Source organism: Lissotriton helveticus, chromosome 7, assembly GCF_964261635.1.
Source record: "Lissotriton helveticus chromosome 7, aLisHel1.1, whole genome shotgun sequence".
Taxonomy (NCBI): Eukaryota; Metazoa; Chordata; class Amphibia; order Caudata; family Salamandridae; genus Lissotriton; species Lissotriton helveticus.
Window position 1 is genome coordinate 1,957,955,677 of NC_136068.1, and position 21,782 is coordinate 1,957,977,458.

At 54.9% G+C, this 21,782-nt stretch overlaps 1 protein-coding gene across 1 annotated transcript in view; it reads left to right on the forward strand.

Moving 5' to 3' along the window:
* Positions 1–21,782, forward strand: part of LOC144770983 (uncharacterized) — a 335,407-nt gene that overhangs the window by 227,995 nt on the left and 85,630 nt on the right. Inside the window, exon 11 of the mRNA XM_078655850.1 lies at positions 19,039–19,196. Coding sequence (XP_078511976.1) covers positions 19,039–19,196 — 158 coding nt within the window. The remainder of the gene's footprint in view (positions 1–19,038; positions 19,197–21,782) is intronic.

The following is a 21,782-nucleotide window of genomic DNA, read 5'->3' on the forward strand; positions in this document are numbered from 1 at the left end:
TTATTTCTGCTACAGTCTGATGTCTGGGCGTACGCTGTGACGCTTGTGCATGTAATTCGGCTGTCGTTAAACGCTTGTGTGGCGGCGGGGTTTGAGGAGTACCTCCCCCTGCGGCCCCTAAACTAGAGTCGTCTACTGAGGCTCTTCGTCCTGGCAGAGTGGGAAATGGAAATGCAGGCTGGACTTGTATGGCGGGCTGGACCGGGGGTACCGTAACAGGTACTCCGGTGTCTGGAGGAGCGGGAATTGCCTGATTTACAGGGACTGGCGGAACAGGATTTGCATATTCTGGGACTGTGTCGTCCAAATAGGACGAAATAAAAATATCAGCTGCGGTCTGTTTGTGACGTAGCTTGGTCGGAACTAATGGTGGCGGGAAATTACTGGATGCCTCTGGGGTCGCTTTTGGCAAACCCTCGGCAAGGAGAGGATACATACCCCTAATAAGGGCATGCCTCTGTCTGTCTGACTGTTCGGCTTTGACTTGTTCACCTATCTCGATTAGTTCTTTTTCTTGTGCTCGTTCTAAGGATTCTCTACTTAATTCTGACTTTCTGATTTCTTTTTCGGTTCTTTTATGAGCTTCTTTGCGCCATAACTCGATGGCATCTTTCTGTGACTGTCTGGCTTTCTTTTTCCATAATGCTTCTTCTACTCGCATGATGCACTCGGCATCCCATGTACCCGATACGGGCCATCTATACTTTTCTTCTAACTGTTTGGTATACTCTACCCATAAATCTAGATACAATATGGCGCTTATGCCATGCTTCTGATACATAAAATGACCTGGACTGTCCCTCGGCGGAACAGGAACTGCTTCTTCTAACAAACCCTTTCTAGTTCTTAGCTGACGTAATCTCGAAAAGAGAGACATTGTAAACTTGAATCGGAACACAATACAATACACGAGGAACAATAACAATTTGGAGAACAATTCAGGCATACCACGACATTGGAAATACATTGAACAACATCATAACATAACAGTTCGGACAGAATATTACCTGGAATACTGAAAAACAGAAACACAAGAATTTCTCGAGAACGGAACAGACTAGAGTTACTGGATGCACTGCTGAAACAGTACGGAACATACCGGTCCCATAAAGGGACGCATCAAGACCCGTATCCACCTAGGTGAACACTTCGTTTGTGAGTCTGTGTACCACCAACCCACGGACCAGAGTCAATTTAGATTGACCCTGTCTAGATACTACCCCAGTAATGGTACTCACCGGGCAGCAAGAACGGAAAGCCTCGGACTGGACTGGACTGCTACGACGACGACGGACTTCGGACTTCAGTTACGGGTGGACCTCCGGATACCTCGGACCTTGGACTCTTGGCTTGGGCTCTGGTCGGGACTCGCCGCGTTCCTCCACCGTCTCGTTTGGATGCTGGACCGCCTCCTCCGTCTCCTCCGTGGGCCTGAGGGATACTTGAAGCAGAAATATCTGCCGGTGCGCAGAAGAGTTCCGTCACGACTGCAGAGGGTCAGGGGGTCGGCGTGGCTTCACCGACGCGTGGGGAAAGGGCAAGTTCCTGTTCGGGCGCCATTATGTGGTAAATAAATAAATAATACCTCTCTTTTTGACTAGACATATATCATAACAGATAGCTCAATAAATAAGAGTCAAGATTCGAGGTAGTAGGAGTTTTGCAGGTTTAATACAGCATAAGGACAGGAACAGGACAACCTGCATAGGAATAGGATGGCAGGGCCCAGCAGCTGCTGGGGCTGGATCTGGGATGAGCGCGCTGACTTTTAATAACAATACATGAGCATATATACATAACGCAAACACATAGCATTACATTGCAGTAGGCGTAGCAGTGGGTGGAGCAATAGGCGTGACGCGTAGCAGTCGCGAAAGATAAGGGCGAAAAGAGGTGTAACAGGGCGTATACATAGACATGTGATGCAAACGTAACAGAATATGTCATGAATGGGGCGGAAACCATGGAGGGGGCTACCTGAGGAGCCGGGACCTCTAACCTGATGGTGCGCGCAAACTAGCAGTGACGTGTTACTAGGAGAAGCTGGGGGCTATGAACTCTGTGCTAGGAGCAGAGACTGAAGTCTGGAGAGTCAGGGCGACATGTACCTAAGCAGTATCTAGTATCTGATGTTTAGAGAACATGTTGATATAAACTAGAAGTCAGGAGAGGAAAGGCTGACTTGATTCTAAGACTGGACCATGCATTATTCTACATGTAGTGCGTGATGAAGAATATTAAATGACCATTAAATGCAGTATTTCTCTAACGTGGAGACGTGAAGGCTAGACAATGACGGAAACTATTGATGCGATTCAGTAGTTTAGGAATGCAGAGAAGGAGGACTGAACTGATAACTGGAATCATAACATATTCTTGGCAGACTCAGAGACTGAGCCAGGCTGGGCCGGGCACTGCGAGGCAGGAAGTAAGTGAAGGGTCGAGGATACAGGTGGGGGCTGTATCGCTCCTCAGCGAGGCTGCAGGAGACAGGAGCTGAATCTGGTGTCCGGGCCCTTTTGAGGCCTAGAAACGGGGACTTTATAATGGAGTAACGTGCACACTGAGAAACGTGGCAACGTAGCTTTACATAGGCCTGATATTCGTAGTATTCACGAGGACTGGAAACTGGCATACTAGAGGTGGACACAACTGTAATTGCGTCATTAATCGGACATGGGGAATACATATGCATATTTAATCATGCACACATAACATATGATGGATGACACGTAGGGACACAGAACATGGCAAAATTTACTTTTCCACAGTGGGCACCCCTGACGTGTTCCCCTGTAAATGCAGAATTCGCACTCGTGCCTTTGGGCCCGAGTACAGGAGCCGAAGCCACTGCAAAAACTTAGGTCCAAAGCCGAACCTCCGCAACGTCTCAAACAAGAAGGGCCAGTGAACCGCATCGAAGGCCTTCTCGGCATCTAACGAGAGGAACCAGTGGGGCTCGCTCCTCTCTCGGACCTCCTGCAGCCAGTTATGGGTGCGGCGGAGGTTTAGTTTGGTCGCCCTGTCGGGAAGGAACCCGGACTGATCTGCATGTACTAAATCAGAGATGACCCCCCGTAGGCGCCTAGCCAGTATCGTAGCCAGAATCTTTGTCTCCATATTAAGGAGAGAGATCGGGCGGTAGGAGGCACACCTGTCTCTAGGCTTACCCTCCTTATGGATAGGGACAATTGTGGCCGTAGCTAGATCAGGTGGCAAGCTCGCCGTTTGGCGTGCCTCGGCAAATAGCTGTCTAATATGGCGTTGCAGCAAGTCCGCTGTACGTTTGAAAAATTCCGCCGGGAAGCCGTTGGGTCCCGGCAGCTTCCCCGGCTTCAGGGACGTTATTGCATCTCCTATTTCTTCGAGTGAGATCTCTGCTTCCAGTTCCGTAGCGTCTTCCTGGGACAGTTGCGGAACCTCCATGTCACACATATAGTGGTTAGCGTCCGTCTCGTCCCCCAAATCCCTAGCCCTATAAAAGTCCTTGTAGTACGATGCAAAGGCCTCCGCTATAGCTTCGTCTGTACAGGCTGTTCTGTTCCCTGTCACTTCAATCCTGTCCACCCATCGTGCCGCCCTTTCTCTCTTGCTCAGCCACGCTAGGAGTTTTCCCGATTTGTCACCCACGTCGTAAAGGCGGTGGATTGTCGCCAGGGCTTGTGTGCGTGCCTCCCCCGTGACAAGTTCTCTATAGTGTCTTTGTGTGTCCAGTAGTTTCCTAAGTATCTTTTCTTCCTTTCCCTGATGGTATTCTGTTTCGAGGGCTAAGATCGTGGCCTCCTCGGTCGTAACCGCATGCTGTAGTTCCCTCCTGGCTGTTCCCAATCTGCTATTGACACGATCCCTAAGGACTGTCTTCAATGCTTCCCAGAGCGTGATCCCCAATTCTACTGAGCCCTCATTCTCAGCCATATAGACCTTTATGTCCACTCTGATTCCCTTCAGTATGTCTGGTGTTTGCAGGTCCCATGCTGCGAGGCGCCATTCCCTAGTCTTTTCCCTTCTCCCACGTCCCAAGTGTACATACAGGGGGGAGTGGTCCGAGATTCCCCGTGCTTTATAGTCCGCTAAGTCATTGACCGTAATTTCTTGCCTAGAGGTAAATAGGTAATCTAACCTGGAAAAGACCTTGTGAGCCCCGGAATAAAAGGAGTAGGCCTCCTGTGTCGGGTGGAGCCATCTCCATACATCAGTGAGGCCCAAAGTGTGCATCTGTCTAGCCAGTGCCGTACCATGTCCTGCCGCACGTGGGGATCCCGATCTATCTCTAGTGTTACACATTACATCGTTAAAATCCCCCCCCACTATCTGAATCGTATCTGCCGTGTCCAGAAGGATAGCAGTGACCGCCGTGAGGGTGCGTGCCTGTAATTTTGGTGGGGCATAAACTGAAACAATTGTGTATCTGCGCCTCCTCCATGTTCCCTGTACTCCTGCATATGTCCCCTGAGGGTCTAACCATGTGCGGGTGACGTCAAACGGTGTGGATTTTTTTACTAGGACTGCCGCCCCCCTGGAATCTGCCGTGTAACCTGCGTGCGCCAGCACCACGTGCCTACCTCTTGCTATAAAAGCGCACTGAGTGCCTCTCAGATGTGTCTCCTGAAGTAATATTATGTCAGGCGCTAGCCTCCTAAGATATGCATTCACTAAACCCCTTTTAATCTTCGATCCAAGGCCATTCACATTCCAAGAGAGTATCGTGACGCCAGAGTCACCCGTGTGGTTGTGATCCAGTGGGTCCGCCATTGTGTGTTTCTTCCGTATTTCCCCGAATGGCACTCGCAGTGGTGTGGTGTAAGGTGCGTATTGGCATGCAGTCGCTGTTTCTCAACATCCCCCCTCCCCCAACTCAAAAGAACTCTGGTCCCCCATGAACCCCCCCTCCCCCCTCCCCACCACCCTCCCCTTCCAGACTCATCCCCATATAGGACCGAGCTTTCAGCGGGAGACGGTCTGTCGCCCACCCCCTCCACCCCTTAACTCAACTAAACCCTTACCTTTCCCCCCAACTCGAAAGGCAGTGAGAGCACCCGGTCCAGTGTTTTCTAGCCCAATGCCTCAACTAATTCAAGGAAAGAAAATATATACACTGAACAGGGGAATGACAACAAAACACAAGGGAGGACTGGGAACTTGCGTCTCCTCGTGCCTCCCGGCCGTCTTCTTCAGTAAGCCACTCCGCTGTGTTCAGGAGTGTGAGTCTTGCGTGGCGGTGTCGGTCCCGCTCTGTTTGTCGGATGAGTCTAGTTCCAGATGGTGGATCTCCTTCTCCAACGGGTGCATCGAGCCTCTCTCCTCACCGGGGTCTACTTCCTCAGGTTCCGAATCCCCATTGTCCGCTCGATCTTCATCGTCTCCTTCCGAGAGTGCCGAATGGCGAGGGATTTGTCGTCTTGCGCCTGCCGTGGAGGACCCTCCCGGCGATTCTTTGGTCCCTCTTTGAGTGCAATGTGAGTCTCATGGCCTTTCAAGCACCTCTTTGATCCCTCTTTGAGTGCAATGTGAGTCTCATGGCCTTTCAAGCACCTCTTTGGTCCCTCTTTGAGTGCAAGGTGAGTCTCCTGGCCTTTCAAGCACCTCTTTGGTCCCTCTTTGAGTACACGGTGAGTCTCATGGCCTTTCAAGCACCTCTTTGATCCCTCTTTGAGTGCAATGTGAGTCTCATGGCCTTTCAAGCACCTCTTTGGTCCCTCTTTGAGTGCAAGGTGAGTCTCCTGGCCTTTCAAGCACCTCTTTGGTCCCTCTTTGAGTGCAAGGTGAGTCTCATGGCCTTTCAAGCTCCTCTTTGATCCCTCTTTGAGTGCACGGTGAGTCTCATGGCCTTTCAAGCACCTCTTTGGTCCCTCTTCGAGTGCAAGGTGAGTCTCATGGCCTTTCAAGCACCTCTTTGGTCCTTCTTTGAGTGCAAGGTGAGTCTCATGGCCTTTTAAGCACCTCTTTGGTCCCTCTTTGAGTACAAGGTGAGTCTCATGGCCTTTCAAGCACCTCTTTGATCCCTCTTTGAGTGCACGGTGAGTCTCATGGCCTTTCAAGCACCTCTTTGGTCCCTCTTTGAGTACACGGTGAGTCTCATGGCCTTTCAAGCACCTCTTTGATCCCTCTTTGAGTGCAAGGTGAGTCTCATGGCCTTTCAAGCACCTCTTTGATCCCTCTTTGAGTGCACGGTGAGTCTCCTGGCCATTGAAGCACCTCTTTGGTCCCTCTTTGAGTGCACGGTGAGTCTCCTGGCCTTTCAAGCACCTCTTTGATCCCTCTTTGAGTGCAATGTGAGTCTCATGGCCTTTCAAGCACCTCTTTGGTCCCTCTTTGAGTGCAAGGTGAGTCTCCTGGCCTTTCAAGCACCTCTTTGGTCCCTCTTTGAGTGCAAGGTGAGTCTCATGGCCTTTCAAGCTCCTCTTTGATCCCTCTTTGAGTGCACGGTGAGTCTCCTGGCCATTGAAGCACCTCTTTGGTCCCTCTTTGAGTGCACGGTGAGTCTCCTGGCCTTTCAAGCACCTCTTTGATCCCTCTTTGAGTGCAATGTGAGTCTCATGGCCTTTCAAGCACCTCTTTGGTCCCTCTTTGAGTGCAAGGTGAGTCTCCTGGCCTTTCAAGCACCTCTTCGGTCCCTCTTTGAGTGCACGGTGAGTCTCGTGGCCTTTCAAGCACCTCTTTGGTCCCTCTTTGAGTGCAAGGTGAGTCTCCTGGCCTTTCAAGCACCTCTTTTATCCCTCTTTGAGTGGAAGGTGAGTCTCGTGGCCTTTCAAGCACCTCTTTGGTCCCTCTTTGAGTGCACAGTGAGTCTCCTGGCCTTTCAAGCACCTCTTTGGTCCCTCTTTGAGTGCGCGGTGAGTCTCATGGCCTTTCAAGCCCCTCTTTGGTCCCTCTTTGAGTGCACGGTGAGTCTTATGGCCTTTCAAGCACCTCTTTGATCCCTCTTTGAGTGCACGGTGAGTCTCATGGTCTTTCAAGCCCCTCTTTGGTCCCTCTTTGAGTGCAAGGTGAGTTTCATGGCCTTTCAAGCACCTCTTTGGTCCCTCTTTGAGTGTACAGTGAGTCTCATGGCCTTTCAAGCACCTCTTTGGTCCCTCTTTGAGTGCAAGGTGAGTCTCATGGCCTTTCAAGCACCTCCTTGGTCCCTCTTTGAGTGCACGGTGAGTCTCCTGGCCTTTCAAGCACCACTTTGGTCCCTCTTTGAGTGCACGGTGAGTCTCCTGGCCTTTCAAGCCCCTCTTTGGTCCCTCTTTGAGTGCAAGGTGAGTCTCATGGCCTTTCAAGCACCTCTTTGGTCCCTCTTTGAGTGCACGGTAAGTCTCATGGTCTTTCAAGCACCTCTTTGGTCCCTCTTTGAGTGCACGGTGAGTCTCATGGCCTTTCAAGCTCCTCTTTGGTCCCTCTTTGAGTGCAAGGGGAGTCTCATGGCCTTTCAAGCACCTCTTTGGTCCCTCTTGGGGTGCAAGGTGAGTCTCATGGCCTTTCAAGCTCCTCTTTGGTCCCTCTTCGAGTGCAAGGTGAGTCTCCTGGCCTTTCAAGCACCTCTTTGTCCCTGTTTGAGTGCACGGTGAGTCTCCTGGCCTTTCAAGCACCTCGTTGATCCCTCTTTGAGTGCACAGTGAGTCTCATGGCCTTACAAGCACCTCTTTGGTCCCTCTTTGAGTGCACAGTGAGTCTCCTGGCCTTTCAAGCTCCTCTTTGGTCCTTCTTTGAGTGCACGGTGAGTCTCATGGCCTTTCAAGCACCTCTTTGATCCCTCTATGAGTGCAATGTGAGTCTCCTGGCCTTTCAAGCACCTCTTTGATCCCTCTTTGAGTGTACGGTGAGTCTCATGGCCTTTCAAGCACCTCTTTGAACCCTCTGAGTGCACAGTGAGTCTCCCGGCCTTCCAAGCACCTCTTTGATCCCTCTTTGAGTGCAAGGTGAGTCTTCTGGCCTTTCAATCACCTCTTTGGTCCTTCTTTGAGTGCACTGTGAGTCTCTTGGCCTTTCAAGCACTTCTTTGGTCCCTCTTTGAGTGCACGGTGAGTCTCCTGGCCTTTCAAGCACCTCTTTGGTCCCTCTTTGAGTGCATGGTGAGTCTCGTGGCCTTTCAAGCACCTCTTTGGTCCCTCTTTGAGTGCATGGTGAGTCTCATGGCCTTTCAAGCACCTCTTTGGTCCCTCTTTGAGTGCACGGTGAGTCTCATGGCCTTTCAAGCACCTCTTTGGTCCCTCTTTGAGTGCACGGTGAGTCTCATGGCTTTTAAAGCACCTCTTTGGTCCCTCTTTGAGTGCACAGTGAGTCTCCTGGCCTTTCAAGCACCTCTTTGGTCCCTCTTAGAGTGCAAGGTGAGTCTTGTGGCCTTTCAAGCACCTCTTTGGTCCCTCTTTCAATCAATCAATAACGGCATTTATATAGCGCGCTACTCACCCAGAGGGTCTCAAGGCGCTTGGGGGGAGGGTGGGGTCCGCTACTGCTCGAACAGCCAGGTCTTGAGCTGCTTCCTGAAGGCGAGGTGGTCTTGGGTGAGGCGGAGCTGGGTGGGGAGGGAGTTCCACGTCTTGGCGGCCAGGTAGGAGAAGGATCTTCCTCCTGTGGTGGCTCTTCGGATGCGGGGGACGGCGGCGAGGGCGTGGTCGGTCGATCGAAGCTGGCGGGTGGGAGTGTAGAAGTTGAGGCGGTTGTTGAGGTATCTTGGTCCTTGGTTGTGCAGGGCTTTGTGTGCGTGGGTGAGGAGTCGGAACGTGATTCTCTTGTTGATCGGGAGCCAGTGCAGGTCTCTCAGGTGTCCGGAGATGTGGCTGTGTCGGGGGATGTCCAGGATGAGTCTTGCTGAGGCGTTTTGGATCCACTGGAGTCTCTTCTGGAGTTTGGCAGTGGTTCCGGCGTAGAGGGAGTTGCCGTAGTCCAGTCGGCTGGTGACGAGGGCCTGGGTGACCGTCTTCCTAGTCTCGGTGGGGATCCACCGGAAGATCTTGAATAGCATGCGCAGGATGTTGAAGCATGACGAGGAGACGGCGTTGACTTGTCTGGTCATGGAGAGGGAGGAGTCCAGGATGAAGCCCAGGTTTCGTGCGTGGTCCGTTGGTTTGGGTGCGCTGCCCAGGGCAGGGGGCCACCAGGAGTCGTCCCAGGTGGAGGGTGACGATCCCAGGATGAGGACTTCCGTCTTGTTTGAGTTCAGTTTCAGGCGGCTGTTCATCATTCACTCGGCTACGTCTTTCATCCCTTCGTGTAGGTTGGCTTTGGTGGTGGCGGGGTCATTGGTGAGGGAGAGGATCAGCTGGGTGTCGTCGGCGTAAGAGATGATGTTGAGGTTGTGTTGGCGTTGTGTAGACATTGAAGAGGGTGGGGCTGAGCGATGAACCTTGGGGGACGCCGCAGATGACTTCGGTGGCCTCTGATTTGAACGGGGGGAGGCGGACTCTCTGTGTCCTTCCGGCGAGGAAGGAGGTGGTCCATTCTAGTGCCTTCTCTTGGATTCCGACATTGCTGAGGCGCTGTACTAGGGTGCGGTGGCAGACAGTGTCGAATGCTGCAGAGAGATCCAGGAGGATGAAGGCCGCTGTTTCCCCGTTGTCGAGCAGGGCTCGGATGTCGTCAGTGGCGGCAATGAGGGCGGTCTCGGTGCTGTGGTTGGCCCGGAAGCCAGACTGCGAGAGATCGAGGGATCCATTTGTCTCGAGGAAGGCGGCCAGCTGCTTGTTGACGGTCTTCTCGATGACTTTGGCCGGAAACGGGAGGAGCGAGATGGGGCGGTAGTTTTTGAGTTCGGTGGGGTCCGCTGATGGTTTCTTCAGTAGAGCGCTGAGTTCGGCGTGCTTCCAGCTTTCCGGGAAGGTTGCGGTGGCGAAGGAGGTGTTGATGATGTCCCGTAGGTGGGGCGCGATGATGGAGTTGGCCTTGTTGAAGACGTGGTGAGGGCAGGGGTCGGTTGGAGATCCGGAGTGGATGGAGTTCATCGTGCGTAGGGTTTCTTCGGTGTTGATTGGGGTCCAGGCGCGGAGGGTGGTGGTGGAGGGCGCAGGTGCGGTCGTGGGGAGCGTTGGCTGTGTGCTGAAGCTGTTGTGTATATCTGCGATCTTGTTGTGGAAGTAGGAGGCGAGGGAGTTGTAGAGGTCTTGCCATAGGGTGATGTCGTTGTTTCCGGCGCTGGGGTTGGAGAGCTCTTTGACGATGTTGGAGAGTTCCTTGCTGTTGTGTGCGTTGTTGTCTAGTCGCTCCTTGAATGCAGTTTTCTTGGTGGTGTGGATCAGTTGGTGGTGTTTTCGGGTGGCGAGCTTGAGGGTGGTCATGTTTTTTGGTGTTGGGTCTCTGCGCCAGGCTCTCTCGAGGGCTCGGCAGTTCTTCTTGGAGCTCTTGAGTTCGTCGGTGAACCACGGTGCTTTCTTACTGCCGGGTCTGCTGGGCTGGGTCCTCAGTGGGGCGAGGTCATCTGCGCAGTTGCTGATCCACCTCATGAGGTTGTTGGCGGCCTGGCTGGGCTTCGCTGAGCTGGCGGGGGGGTCCTGGCTCAGAGATGCGATGAGCTGGTCGGCTGTGATCTTGTTCCAGCTTCTGCGTGCGAGCTGTTGCTGGTGGTGGTGGATCGTGTTCTTTTTGAAGCTGAAGTGGACGCAGCTGTGGTCCGTCCAGTGGAGTCCGGTGGTGTGGCTGAAGGCGATGTCCTTGCTGGAGGAGAAGACGGGGTCGAGCGTGTGTCCGGCGTAGTGGGTGGGGGTGGTCACCAGCTGCTTGAGATTGATGTTGGCGAGGTTGTCCAGTAGGGTGGTGGTGCTGCGGTCGTTGTTGTTCTCCAGGTGGAAGTTGAGGTCTTGATCCCTCTTTGAGTGCACGGTGAGTCTCCTGGCCTTTCAAGCCCCTCTTTGATCCCTCTTTGAGTGCACGGTGAGTCTCCTGGCCTTTCAAGCCCCTCTTTGGTCCCTCTTTGAGTGCCGGCACCTTTCACATGGACAGTTTTTTGGTCTATAACTCAGACATGCTGGGCAAACGTTCAACCCCTCAGTTCACCTTCATCCTTCATTCTGGATTGATCTGGCCTGGTAGTTCAAGCTGGACTATTCCCATTGGGCGCAGGGTCAAGACTGATTTACATATGGCTGGTTCTAAACTGGGGTGGTGAAGTGAGCTAAAGAATGATGGATTTAACCCAGATCTCTTGACCGGGGTGAATGTTTTGATTTATTCTTCATTCCGTCCATCAATTGTGTGTCTTTTGCTTTTCCCTCTGTGAGGTGGTACTGCTCCTCTGTGGCGACGCGGCTCCTCTGTGGCGACGCTGCTCCTCCGTGGCGACGCGGCTCCTCTGTGGCGACGTTGCTCCTCTGTGGCGACGCTGCTCCTCCTGTAGCGACGCTGCTCCTCTGTGGCAACGCTGCTCCTCTGTGGCGACGCTGCTCCTCTGTGAGGTGGCTGCTCCTCAGTGGCGACGCTGCTCCTCTGTGGCAACGCTGCTCCTCTGTGGCGACGCTGCTCCTCTGTGGTGACGCTGCTCCTCTGTGGCGACGCTGCTCCTCTGTGGCGACGCTGCTCCTCTGTGGCGACGCTGCTCCTCTGTGGCGACGCTGCTCCTCTGTGGCGACGCTGCTCCTCTGTGGCGACGCTGCTCCTCTGTGGCGACGCTGCTCCTCTGTGGCGACGCTGCTCCTCTGTGGCGACGCTGCTCCTCTGTGGCGACGCTGCTCCTCTGTGGCGACGCTGCTCCTCTGTAGCGACGCTGCTCCTCTGTGGCAACGCTGCTCCTCTGTGGCGACGCTGCTCCTCTGTGGCGACGCTGCTCCTCTGTGAGGTGGCTGCTCCTCTGTGGCGACGCTGCTCCTCTGTGGCGACGCTGCTCCTCTGTGGCGACGCTGCTCCTCTGTAGCGACGCTGCTCCTCTGTGGCAACGCTGCTCCTCTGTGGCGACGCTGCTCCTCTGTGGCGACGCTGCTCCTCTGTGAGGTGGCTGCTCCTCAGTGGCGACGCGGCTCCTCTGTGGTGACGCGGCTCCTCTGTGGTGACGCGGCTCCTCTGTGGTGACGCGGCTCCTCTGTGGTGACGCGGCTCCTCTGTGGTGACGCTGCTCCTCTGTGGTGACGCTGCTCCTCTGTGGCGACGCTGCTCCTCTGTGGCAACGCTGCTCCTCTGTGGCGACGCTGCTCCTCTGTGGTGACGCTGCTCCTCTGTGGTGACGCTGCTCCTCTGTGGCGACGCTGCTCCTCTGTGGCGACGCTGCTCCTCTGTGGCGACGCGGCTGCTCCTCTGTGGCGACGCGGCTGCTCCTCTGTGGCGACGCGGCTCCTCTGTGGTGACGCTGCTCCTCTGTGGCGACGCTGCTCCTCTGTGGCGACGCTGCTCCTCTGTGGCGACGCGGCTGCTCCTCTGTGGCGACGCTGCTCCTCTGTGGTGACGCTGCTCCTCTGTGGCGACGCTGCTCCTCTGTGGCGACGCTGCTCCTCTGTGGCGACGCGGCTGCTCCTCTGTGGCGACGCTGCTCCTCTGTGGCGATGCGGCTCCTCTGTGGCGACGTTGCTCCTCTTTGGCGACGTTGCTCCTCTGTGGCGACGTTGCTCCTCTGTGGCGACGTTGCTCCTCTGTGGCGACGTTGCTCCTCTGTGGCGACGCTGCTCCTCTGTGGCGACGCTGCTCCTCTGTGGCGACGCTGCTCCTCTGTGGCGACGCTGCTCCTCTGTGGCGACGCTGCTCCTCTGTGGCGACACTGCTCCTCTGTGGCGACGCTGCTCCTCTGTGGCGACGCTGCTCCTCTGTGTGGTGGCTGCTCCTCTGTGGCGACGCTGCTCCTCTGTGGCGACGCTGCTCCTCTGTGGCGACGCTGCTCCTCTGTGGCGACGCTGCTCCTCTGTGGCGACGCGGCTCCTCCGTGGCGACGCGGCTCCTCTGTGGCGACGCGGCTGCTCCTCTGTGGCGACGCGGCTGCTCCTCTGTGGCGACGCGGCTGCTCCTCTGTGGCGACGCGGCTGCTCCTCTGTGGCGACGCGGCTGCTCCTCTGTGGCGACGCGGCTCCTCTGTGGCGACGCGGCTCCTCTGTGGCGACGCGGCTCCTCTGTGGCGACGCGGCTCCTCTGTGGCGACGCTGCTCCTCTGTGGCGACGCTGCTCCTCTGTGGCGACGCTGCTCCTCTGTGGCGACGCTGCTCCTCTGTGGCGACGCTGCTCCTCTGTGGCGACGCTGCTCCTCTGTGGCGACGCTGCTCCTCTGTGGCGACGCTGCTTCTCTGTGAGGTGGCTGCTCCTCTGTGGCGAAGCGGCTCCTCTGTGGCGACGCTGCTCCTCTGTGGCGACGCTGCTCCTCTGTGGCGACGCTGCTCCTCTGTGGCGACGCGGCTCCTCTGTGGCGACGCGGCTCCTCTGTGGCGACGCGGCTCCTCTGTGGCGACGTTGCTCCTCTGTGGCGACGCGGCTGCTCCTCTGTGGCGACGCGGCTGCTCCTCTGTGGCGACGCTGCTCCTCTGTGGCGACGCGGCTCCTCTGTGGCGACGCGGCTCCTCTGTGGCGACGCGGCTCCTCTGTGGCGACGCGGCTCCTCTGTGGCGACGCGGCTCCTCTGTGGCGACGCTGCTCCTCTGTGGCGACGCTGCTCCTCTGTGGCGACGCTGCTCCTCTGTGGCGACGCTGCTCCTCTGTGGCGACGCTGCTCCTCTGTGAGGTGGCTGCTCCTCTGTGGTGACGCGGCTCCTCTGTGGCGACGCTGCTCCTCTGTGGCGACGCGGCTCCTCTGTGGCGACGCGGCTCCTCTGTGGCGACGCGGCTCCTCTGTGGCGACGCGGCTCCTCTGTGGCGACGCGGCTGCTCCTCTGTGGCGACGCGGCTGCTCCTCTGTGGCGACGCGGCTGCTCCTCTGTGGCGACGCGGCTGCTCCTCTGTGGCGACGCGGCTGCTCCTCTGTGGCGACGCGGCTGCTCCTCTGTGGCGACGCGGCTCCTCTGTGGCGACGCGGCTCCTCTGTGGCGACGCGGCTCCTCTGTGGCGACGCGGCTCCTCTGTGGCGACGTTGCTCCTCTGTGGCGACGCGGCTCCTCTGTGGCGACGCTGCTCCTCTGTGGCGACGCTGCTCCAATGTGGCGACGCTGCTCCTCTGTGGCGACGCTGCTCCTCTGTGGCGACGCTGCTCCTCTGTGGCGACGCTGCTCCTCTGTGGCGACGCTGCTCCTCTGTGGCGACGCTGCTCCTCTGTGGCGACGCTGCTCCTCTGTGGCGACGCTGCTCCTCCTCTGTGAGGTGGCTGCTCCTCTGTGGCGACGCGGCTCCTCTGTGGCGACGCGGCTCCTCTGTGGCGACGTTGCTCCTCTGTGGCGACGCGGCTCCTCTGTGGCGACGCTGCTCCTCTGTGGCGACGCTGCTCCTCTGTGGCGACGCTGCTCCTATGTGGCGACGCTGCTCCTATGTGGCGACGCTGCTCCTCTGTGGCGACGCTGCTCCTCTGTGGCGACGCTGCTCCTCTGTGGCAATATTGCTAATCTATGGAGATGCTGCTGCAATCTGTTCATTGTGTATCCTGGTGCTGCAGCCTGGGCCTTTGATGGAGTTAACAGGTTGTAAATTGTGAAGTGGCGAAACCACTTGAAAATGTCTGGATGATGAATAGTGGGGACTTTATTCTTTGGATGACTCACTCTACGCTTCCCAGCCGAGTGGTCGCTCCCTTTGGCCCGGTATCGTTTTCCTAACGCTTTGTGCTTTGTGCTGATATCTGTGCTCATTGAACTGCCTGCTGTGCGCTGTGTATGCCGCTTTGCATATTGTTTAATTATCGTGTCATTTCACTTTGCCAGCGCGACTTTGCTGCTCTTCCATTTTTCCCCCAAACGCCCTCATTGAATTGCCTGCTGTGCGCTGTGTATGCCGATTTGCATATTATTTAATTATTGTGTCTTTCCACATTTCCAGCGCGACTTTGCTGCTCTTTTCGACTTTTCCCCCAAGCGCCCTCCATTTTGTTGTTGTTGTCCTGTTACCTAGCCCGCCCCGCCTCCCAGCTGAGACGCCCTCCCACAAAGTTAAAGAGCGCTCCGCTACCTAGAAGCACCGTGACTCACTCTACGCTTCCCAGCCGAGTGGTCGCTCCCTTTGGCCCGGTATCGTTTTCCTAACGCTTTGTGCTTTGTGCTGATATCTGTGCTCATTGAACTGCCTGCTGTGCGCTGTGTATGCCGCTTTGCATATTGTTTAATTATCGTGTCATTTCACTTTGCCAGCGCGACTTTGCTGCTCTTCCATTTTTCCCCCAAACGCCCTCATTGAATTGCCTGCTGTGCGCTGTGTATGCCGATTTGCATATTATTTAATTATTGTGTCTTTCCACATTTCCAGCGCGACTTTGCTGCTCTTTTCGACTTTTCCCCCAAGCGCCCTCCATTTTGTTGTTGTTGTCCTGTTACCTAGCCCGCCCCGCCTCCCAGCTGAGACGCCCTCGCCCCTCCCCCTCCACCATCCATATATGACAGTTGCTCCCGCGCGCAGCGTTCACGCGCAGCGACCGCGCCCAATCCGCGCCGAAGGTGTGCCAAAGGTAAGCCCGTCTACGCCCGTCCGCGCCTGGACCGCGCCCAGCGCCAGACCCCCTGCCCCTCGCGCTGCCCAGCCCCCCCGCGTTACCTACGATGCTGCCACCCTCCTAGCCCTTAACCCCGGTCGCCCACCCAACTGCGTCCAAGCCGCTCCTGGACGCACCCATGGACCGTTCTCCTGCCTCTCCTGCAAATTTAGCGGCACCGACAACATCTCTGCTACGACCACTCAACAGACTCCCGACCCCAACCACCTAGAATGCATCCTTCTCAACACCCGCTCGGTCCACAGGCACGCCATTGACCTTTGGAACCTACTAGACACCATCTCTCCTGACGTCGCCTTCCTAACGGAAACATGGATGAACGCTTCCTCCGCCCCTGACATCGCCATCGCGATCCCTGATGACTATAAGATCACACGCAAGGACCGCACCGATCATACAGGAGGTGGAATCGCTATCGTCCATAAGAAATCAATCCGCATCTCAACCAGCTCTGACGCCAACCTCGCTAACTCCGAACACCTTAACTTCCAGATTCACATCGACCCCAAGACCACTCTCAGAGGCAACCTCCTCTACAGACCACCAGGTCCCCGCGCTAAATTCAGTGAAGACATCACAGACTTCATCACCCCACACGCACTCCCCTCCAAAGACTACATCCTTCTGGGAGACCTCAACTTCCACCTTGAAAAAATCAATGACCGCAACACCGCCACCCTCTTGGACAACCTAGCCAACCTCGGACTTAAACAACTGGTCACTTCCCCCACCCACATCGCAGGTCACACACTCGACCCCATCTTCACCTCCAGCAATCATGTCTCCTTCAGCCACACTACAGATCTCCTCTGGACTGACCACAGCTGCGTTCACTTCACCTACAACAAGCCGAAACCCATCATCCACCTCCAACCAACTCTACAAAGAAACTGGAACAAAATCACCACGGAGCAGATCTCCACATCGCTCCTTCAAACCTCCCCAGCCCTCTCTTCTAACGCCAACGAAGCCGCCTCCAACCTCACCCTTTGGCTATCCAACACCGCCGACACCTTAGCACCACTGAAAAAACGTCAACACAAACTTGCCATCAAGAAGGCCTCATGGTTCAACGATGACCTCAAGAAGTCCAAGAAACTGTGCCGCTCCCTTGAAAAGGCCTGGAAAAAAGACCCAACCACCAGCACCAAGGACGCCTTCAAAAGCGCCACCCGCACTCACCACCAACTGATCCGAAAAGCCAAGAAAACAGCATTCAAGGATCGACTTGACAACAACGCCCACAACAGCAAGGAACTTTTCAACATCGTCAAGGAATTTTCCAACCCCTCGGCCAACTCCAACGACATCACCCCCTCTCAAACCCTCTGCGATTCCCTAGCCTCTTTTTTCCACAACAAAATTGCTGACATCCACAACAGCTTTGACAACCAACCCGGAAGCCAACCCACCTTACCATCAGCTGACCATCTTCCCCCCGTTAACACCCTTAACGACTGGAACCCAATCTCCACTGAGGACACCATCCGCCTGATGAATTCCATCCACTCTGGATCCCCCACAGACCCATGCCCTCACCACATCTTCAACAAAGCAGACTCCGTCATAGCCCCGCACCTCCGAGACGTCATCAACTGCTCCTTCAACTCCGCTACCTTCCCAGAAGACTGGAAACACGCTGAACTCACCGCCCTTCTGAAAAAACCAACAGCAGACCCCACCGAACTCAAAAACTACCGCCCCATCTCGCTTCTTCCATTCCCGGCCAAAGTCATCGAGAAAGCTGTCAACAACCAGCTCGCCGCTTTCCTCGAAGCCAACAAATCCCTCGACCCCTCACAATCTGGATTCCGAGCCAAACACAGCACTGAGACCGCCCTCATCGCAGCAACAGACGACATTCGAACTCTACTGGACAATGGAGACACAGTCGCCCTCATCCTCCTCGACCTCTCTGCACCCTTCGACACAGTCTGCCACAGCACCCTTTTACAACGCCTCAGAAACATCGGAATCCAAGGAAAGGCACTGGAATGGATCACCTCGTTCCTCACCGGAAGAACCCAGAGAGTCCGCCTCCCACCATTCAAGTCCGAGGCCTCTGAAATCATCTGCGGCGTACCACAAGGATCCTCACTCAGTCCCACCCTCTTCAACGTATACATGAGCCCCCTCGCGGCCATCGCCCGCCAACACAACCTCAACATCATCTCTTACGCGGATGACACTCAACTGATCCTATCTCTCACCAAGGACCCCAGCACCGCCAAAACTAACCTACACGAAGGAATGAAAGAAGTCGCCAACTGGATGAAACAAAGCCGTCTGAAACTGAACTCAGACAAAACAGAAGTCCTCATCTTAGGTAATTCCCCCTCTGCATGGAACGACTCCTGGTGGCCAGAAGCCCTCGGAAATGCACCCATCCCGACAGACCACGCACGGAACCTGGGCGTCATCCTGGATTCTTCACTCTCAATGAACAGACAAGTCGGCGCCGTATCCTCTTCCTGCTTTAACACTCTTCGCATGCTCAGAAAAACATTTCGCTGGATCCCCACCGAAACAAGGAAAACAGTCACCCACGCTCTAGTCACGAGCCGACTGGACTACGGAAACACCCTCTACGCAGGTACCACCGCTAAACTCCAGAAAAAACTACAACGAATCCAAAACGCCTCAGCCAGGCTCATATTAGACATCCCACGCAACGAACACATCTCTGGTCACCTTAAAGACCTCCACTGGCTACCCGTCAATAAGAGGATCACTTTCCGACTGCTTACCCACGCACACAAATCACTCTACGACATCGGACCAGATTGCCTCAACTCTCGACTGTCCTTCTACACCCCCTCCCGCCAACTACGTTCTTCCAGTCAAGCCTTCGCCACTGTACCTCGCATCAACAAGACCACCATGGGAGGCAGATCCTTCTCATACCTGGCTGCCAAGACATGGAACTCACTCCCCGCTTACCTTCGCCTCACCCAGAATCACCTAGCGTTCAGAAAGCAGCTTAAAACGTGGATATTTGACAAATAATCCTCCCCCCCTTCCTAAGCGCCTTGAAACCCTCTGGGTATGTAGTGCGCTATATAAATTTTATGACTTATGACTTATGACTTATGGATGGTTTTGACTGCTTTATCAAGACTTAATAAGCCAGCAAGGTAACTCAGGAAGTTGAGCACGTGCTGCAGGAGTTCCGCTGTAATTTGCAGGACCCGGGTGACAATCCCACAGCAGTAGGCTGGTGTCAACATTTGGACATTTTTAGTTAATTCCAAATGCTTTACAAGGTCAATGAGTCAACTCTTTCTTTTAAGCTGACCCAAGCCCAGTGCCTAGTGCCAGGAGTCAGATTTTGTCCTTAAAGAGTGGACAGACAGCCTCTGCTTCCTAAAGTTGAACACCCTCACGACGGATACAGTAAAATGATGATAGCGCTGTATGAACCAGAGCGACGAGTGCTGTTAGGATGAGCTATAATATGGCGCGTCCACTAGTGCGCGAGTGCTGACGCCCTTGGTGGCTTGTGTCTCCGTCTCTCTGCCCCACAGATCTTCCCCCTCATTTCGCAGTCCCGGCGACTGGTGAAGCAAGGAGAGCTGCTGGAGCTGGAGTCAAGCACCCCTCTCAGCTTCAAGTGGAAGGTGATCACACGCCCAATCTACCTGCACCTGTTCAATGACTGTCTGCTGCTGTCCCGCCGGCGGGAGTGAGTATACACATGCATGCTGCCCTGGGTGCTCTTAGACTCTGACACTTCCTGTCTGCTTGTTTCCTTCTTGCTTTGGCCACTTCCTGTTTTGGTCACTGTTAGACCTGGCACCTTGGCGTGAGTTTCCCTTCCACTTTTTGCTGTTGTGCCTCAAATGTTTTGCTGGTGTCCGCTACTCAGGGCACTGCGCCACGGCCAACCCGTGCCGCAGTGCAAGTGCTCCCTACTGTAAAGTGTACATGTGATTGATGTCCATGATTGGTTCATTGGATTTACTGTCAGTCCCCAGTAAAGTGCACCAGGAGTGCCAGGGCTTGTGAATGCCAATACTGCTAGTGGGCCTGCAGCGCTGGTTGCGCCACCCACAGGAGCAGCCTTTTAAAATGTGTCTAGGGTCTGCCACTGCAGAACCTGCGTGCAGTCTGGTACTGTCATGCTGGCTGGGCAAGTGCACCCACTTGCCAGCCCCTAAACCTTCCCTTAACTTCATATTAGTCACCCCTATGGTAGGCCTGAGGGCAGGGTGCATTGTAAGTGTAAGGTAGGACATGCTCTGATGTGTGTGGCATGTCCTAATAGTGAATTACTGCCAAATTCGTTTTTCACTATTGTAAGGCTACCAGTTCCCTTTAGGCCAGATGGGCTGCTGGAATTATTACACTCTATAATCCCAGCAGGCTCAGGGAACATGGTAGAAATTAATGTTTAGTATGCCTGAACTCAGAATAATAAAATACTTCTTTTAGTAAAGTTTATTTTAATATCCTGGGTTTGCAAATGCTACTTTTAGAAAGTTAGCATTTGCTGGCCTAACCATTTCAGCCCGCCTCTGCTTGGATGTGGATCTGACTGTCTGAGTTGTGTGAGTGACAGGGCTGGGAGTTGACAGGTAGTGAATAGCAGGATGACACCTTAGTTTGTGGTGGGAGTTTCCCCTGAATGATGCATCAGGCTGTGCTCTGCCTCCACAATGCTGGCTCCGCCCTCCTGGGGAGCGACTGATGACTCAGCCTGCACCTGGCCCAGGAAGGACCGAAGCTGGTCAACAAAGTGCTCAAGCTGCCCCTGTCTTCACAATGCCGGCTCCGCCCCCCTGGGGAGCGGCTGATGTGCCTGCCCTCACCCTGCATGCAGAAGCCAGAAGTACCCACAACAAGTGCTCAGAGACTGGAGCAGTTATGCAGAGGCCCCCCTGGCCTGCTAGAACAAAAGAAACTGGGTATAAAAGAAGGAGCCCTGCTCCTTGTAAATTAGATCCTGTTTGTGCTACAGAAGAAACTCTGCCCGAAGAGAAGGACCTGGAAGGACTACAAGGAGGAGTGCTGTCTCTGGCCTGTGTCTGGTGCCTTGCTGCAGAAGGAGAGGAAAGAAAAGACTATAAGAGACTTTTGCTTTATTGAAACTTTGTGCCAAACTCTGCTGAAAGATCTCCAAGGGCTTGCCTCTGAACTTGCCCCCTGACCAGCGCCCCAGGAACAGTGGGCGCTACCCCCTGACAGAGGAACCGCTGTGAGGAGCTGCTTTCCCTCTGCCCGCCTCTCGAGGAAAAGCGGAGCGCGCTGTGACCATCGCGCTCTTCAGCAACGCTCTGGGTGTTGCTATCTCTCCGAGCACCGTGACTGCTGCCTGCCTGGCCCAGAAGCACCGTGAAGATCAGCCCAGCTGATCTGAACATCGTGACTGACCCCGAGCCGCAGCTCGCAACACAAAGAGGAGGTGGTGCCCGGTGCCTGCTTGCACCCGCCGTGTCTGGTGCCCCTGAAATCCGTCTGCCGCTGTCCAAGGAGCAGTTGCGGCGTGTGAGGCCCCGAACGTCGCCTGGATCAAGAGATTCAGAAAAGGGGGTGGTGATGAACAGAGTGTCTGAATTAAGCAGACCACTCTTACCCAGTCCAAAGATCAGGGCTTGATCCATCACCGTTCTTTATCTCACTGCCCCATCCCAGCTCAGAACCTGGCTATATGCAAATTAGTCTCTCCCTGGCCCAGTGCATCATGGGAACAGGGCAGACCAAACTACCAAGCCAATTCTTCACCAGAAAGGAGCTAAAGAACGGTGATGGATCAGGCCCTGATCTTTGGACTGGGTAGGAGTGGTCTGCTTAATTCAGGCACTCTGTTCATCACCACCCCCTTTTCTGAATCATTTTGTCCACCATATGCGTGGAAGGGTATACTCAGATGTGAGTCCCTTGCTCATTGCACCATCAGGATTCAAGCAAGCCGGGCCGACGACGCCTGAAATGGCAGAAACCGGTCCCCGGAAGCTTGTTTCCTTCCCAGTATAAGAATTGGCTTGGTAGTTTGGTTTGCCCTGTTCCCATCATGCACTGGGACAGGAGCAGACTAATTTGCATATAGCCAAGTTCTGAGCTGGGATGGTGCAGTGAGCTAAAGAACGGTGATGGATCAGGCCCTGATCTTTGGACTGGGTAGGAGTGGTCTGCTTAATTCAGGCACTCTGTTCATCACCACCCCCTTTTCTGAATCATTTTGTCCACCATATGCGTGGAAGGGTATACTCAGATGTGAGTCCCTTGCTCATTGCACCATCAGGATTCAAGCAAGCCGGGCCGACGACGC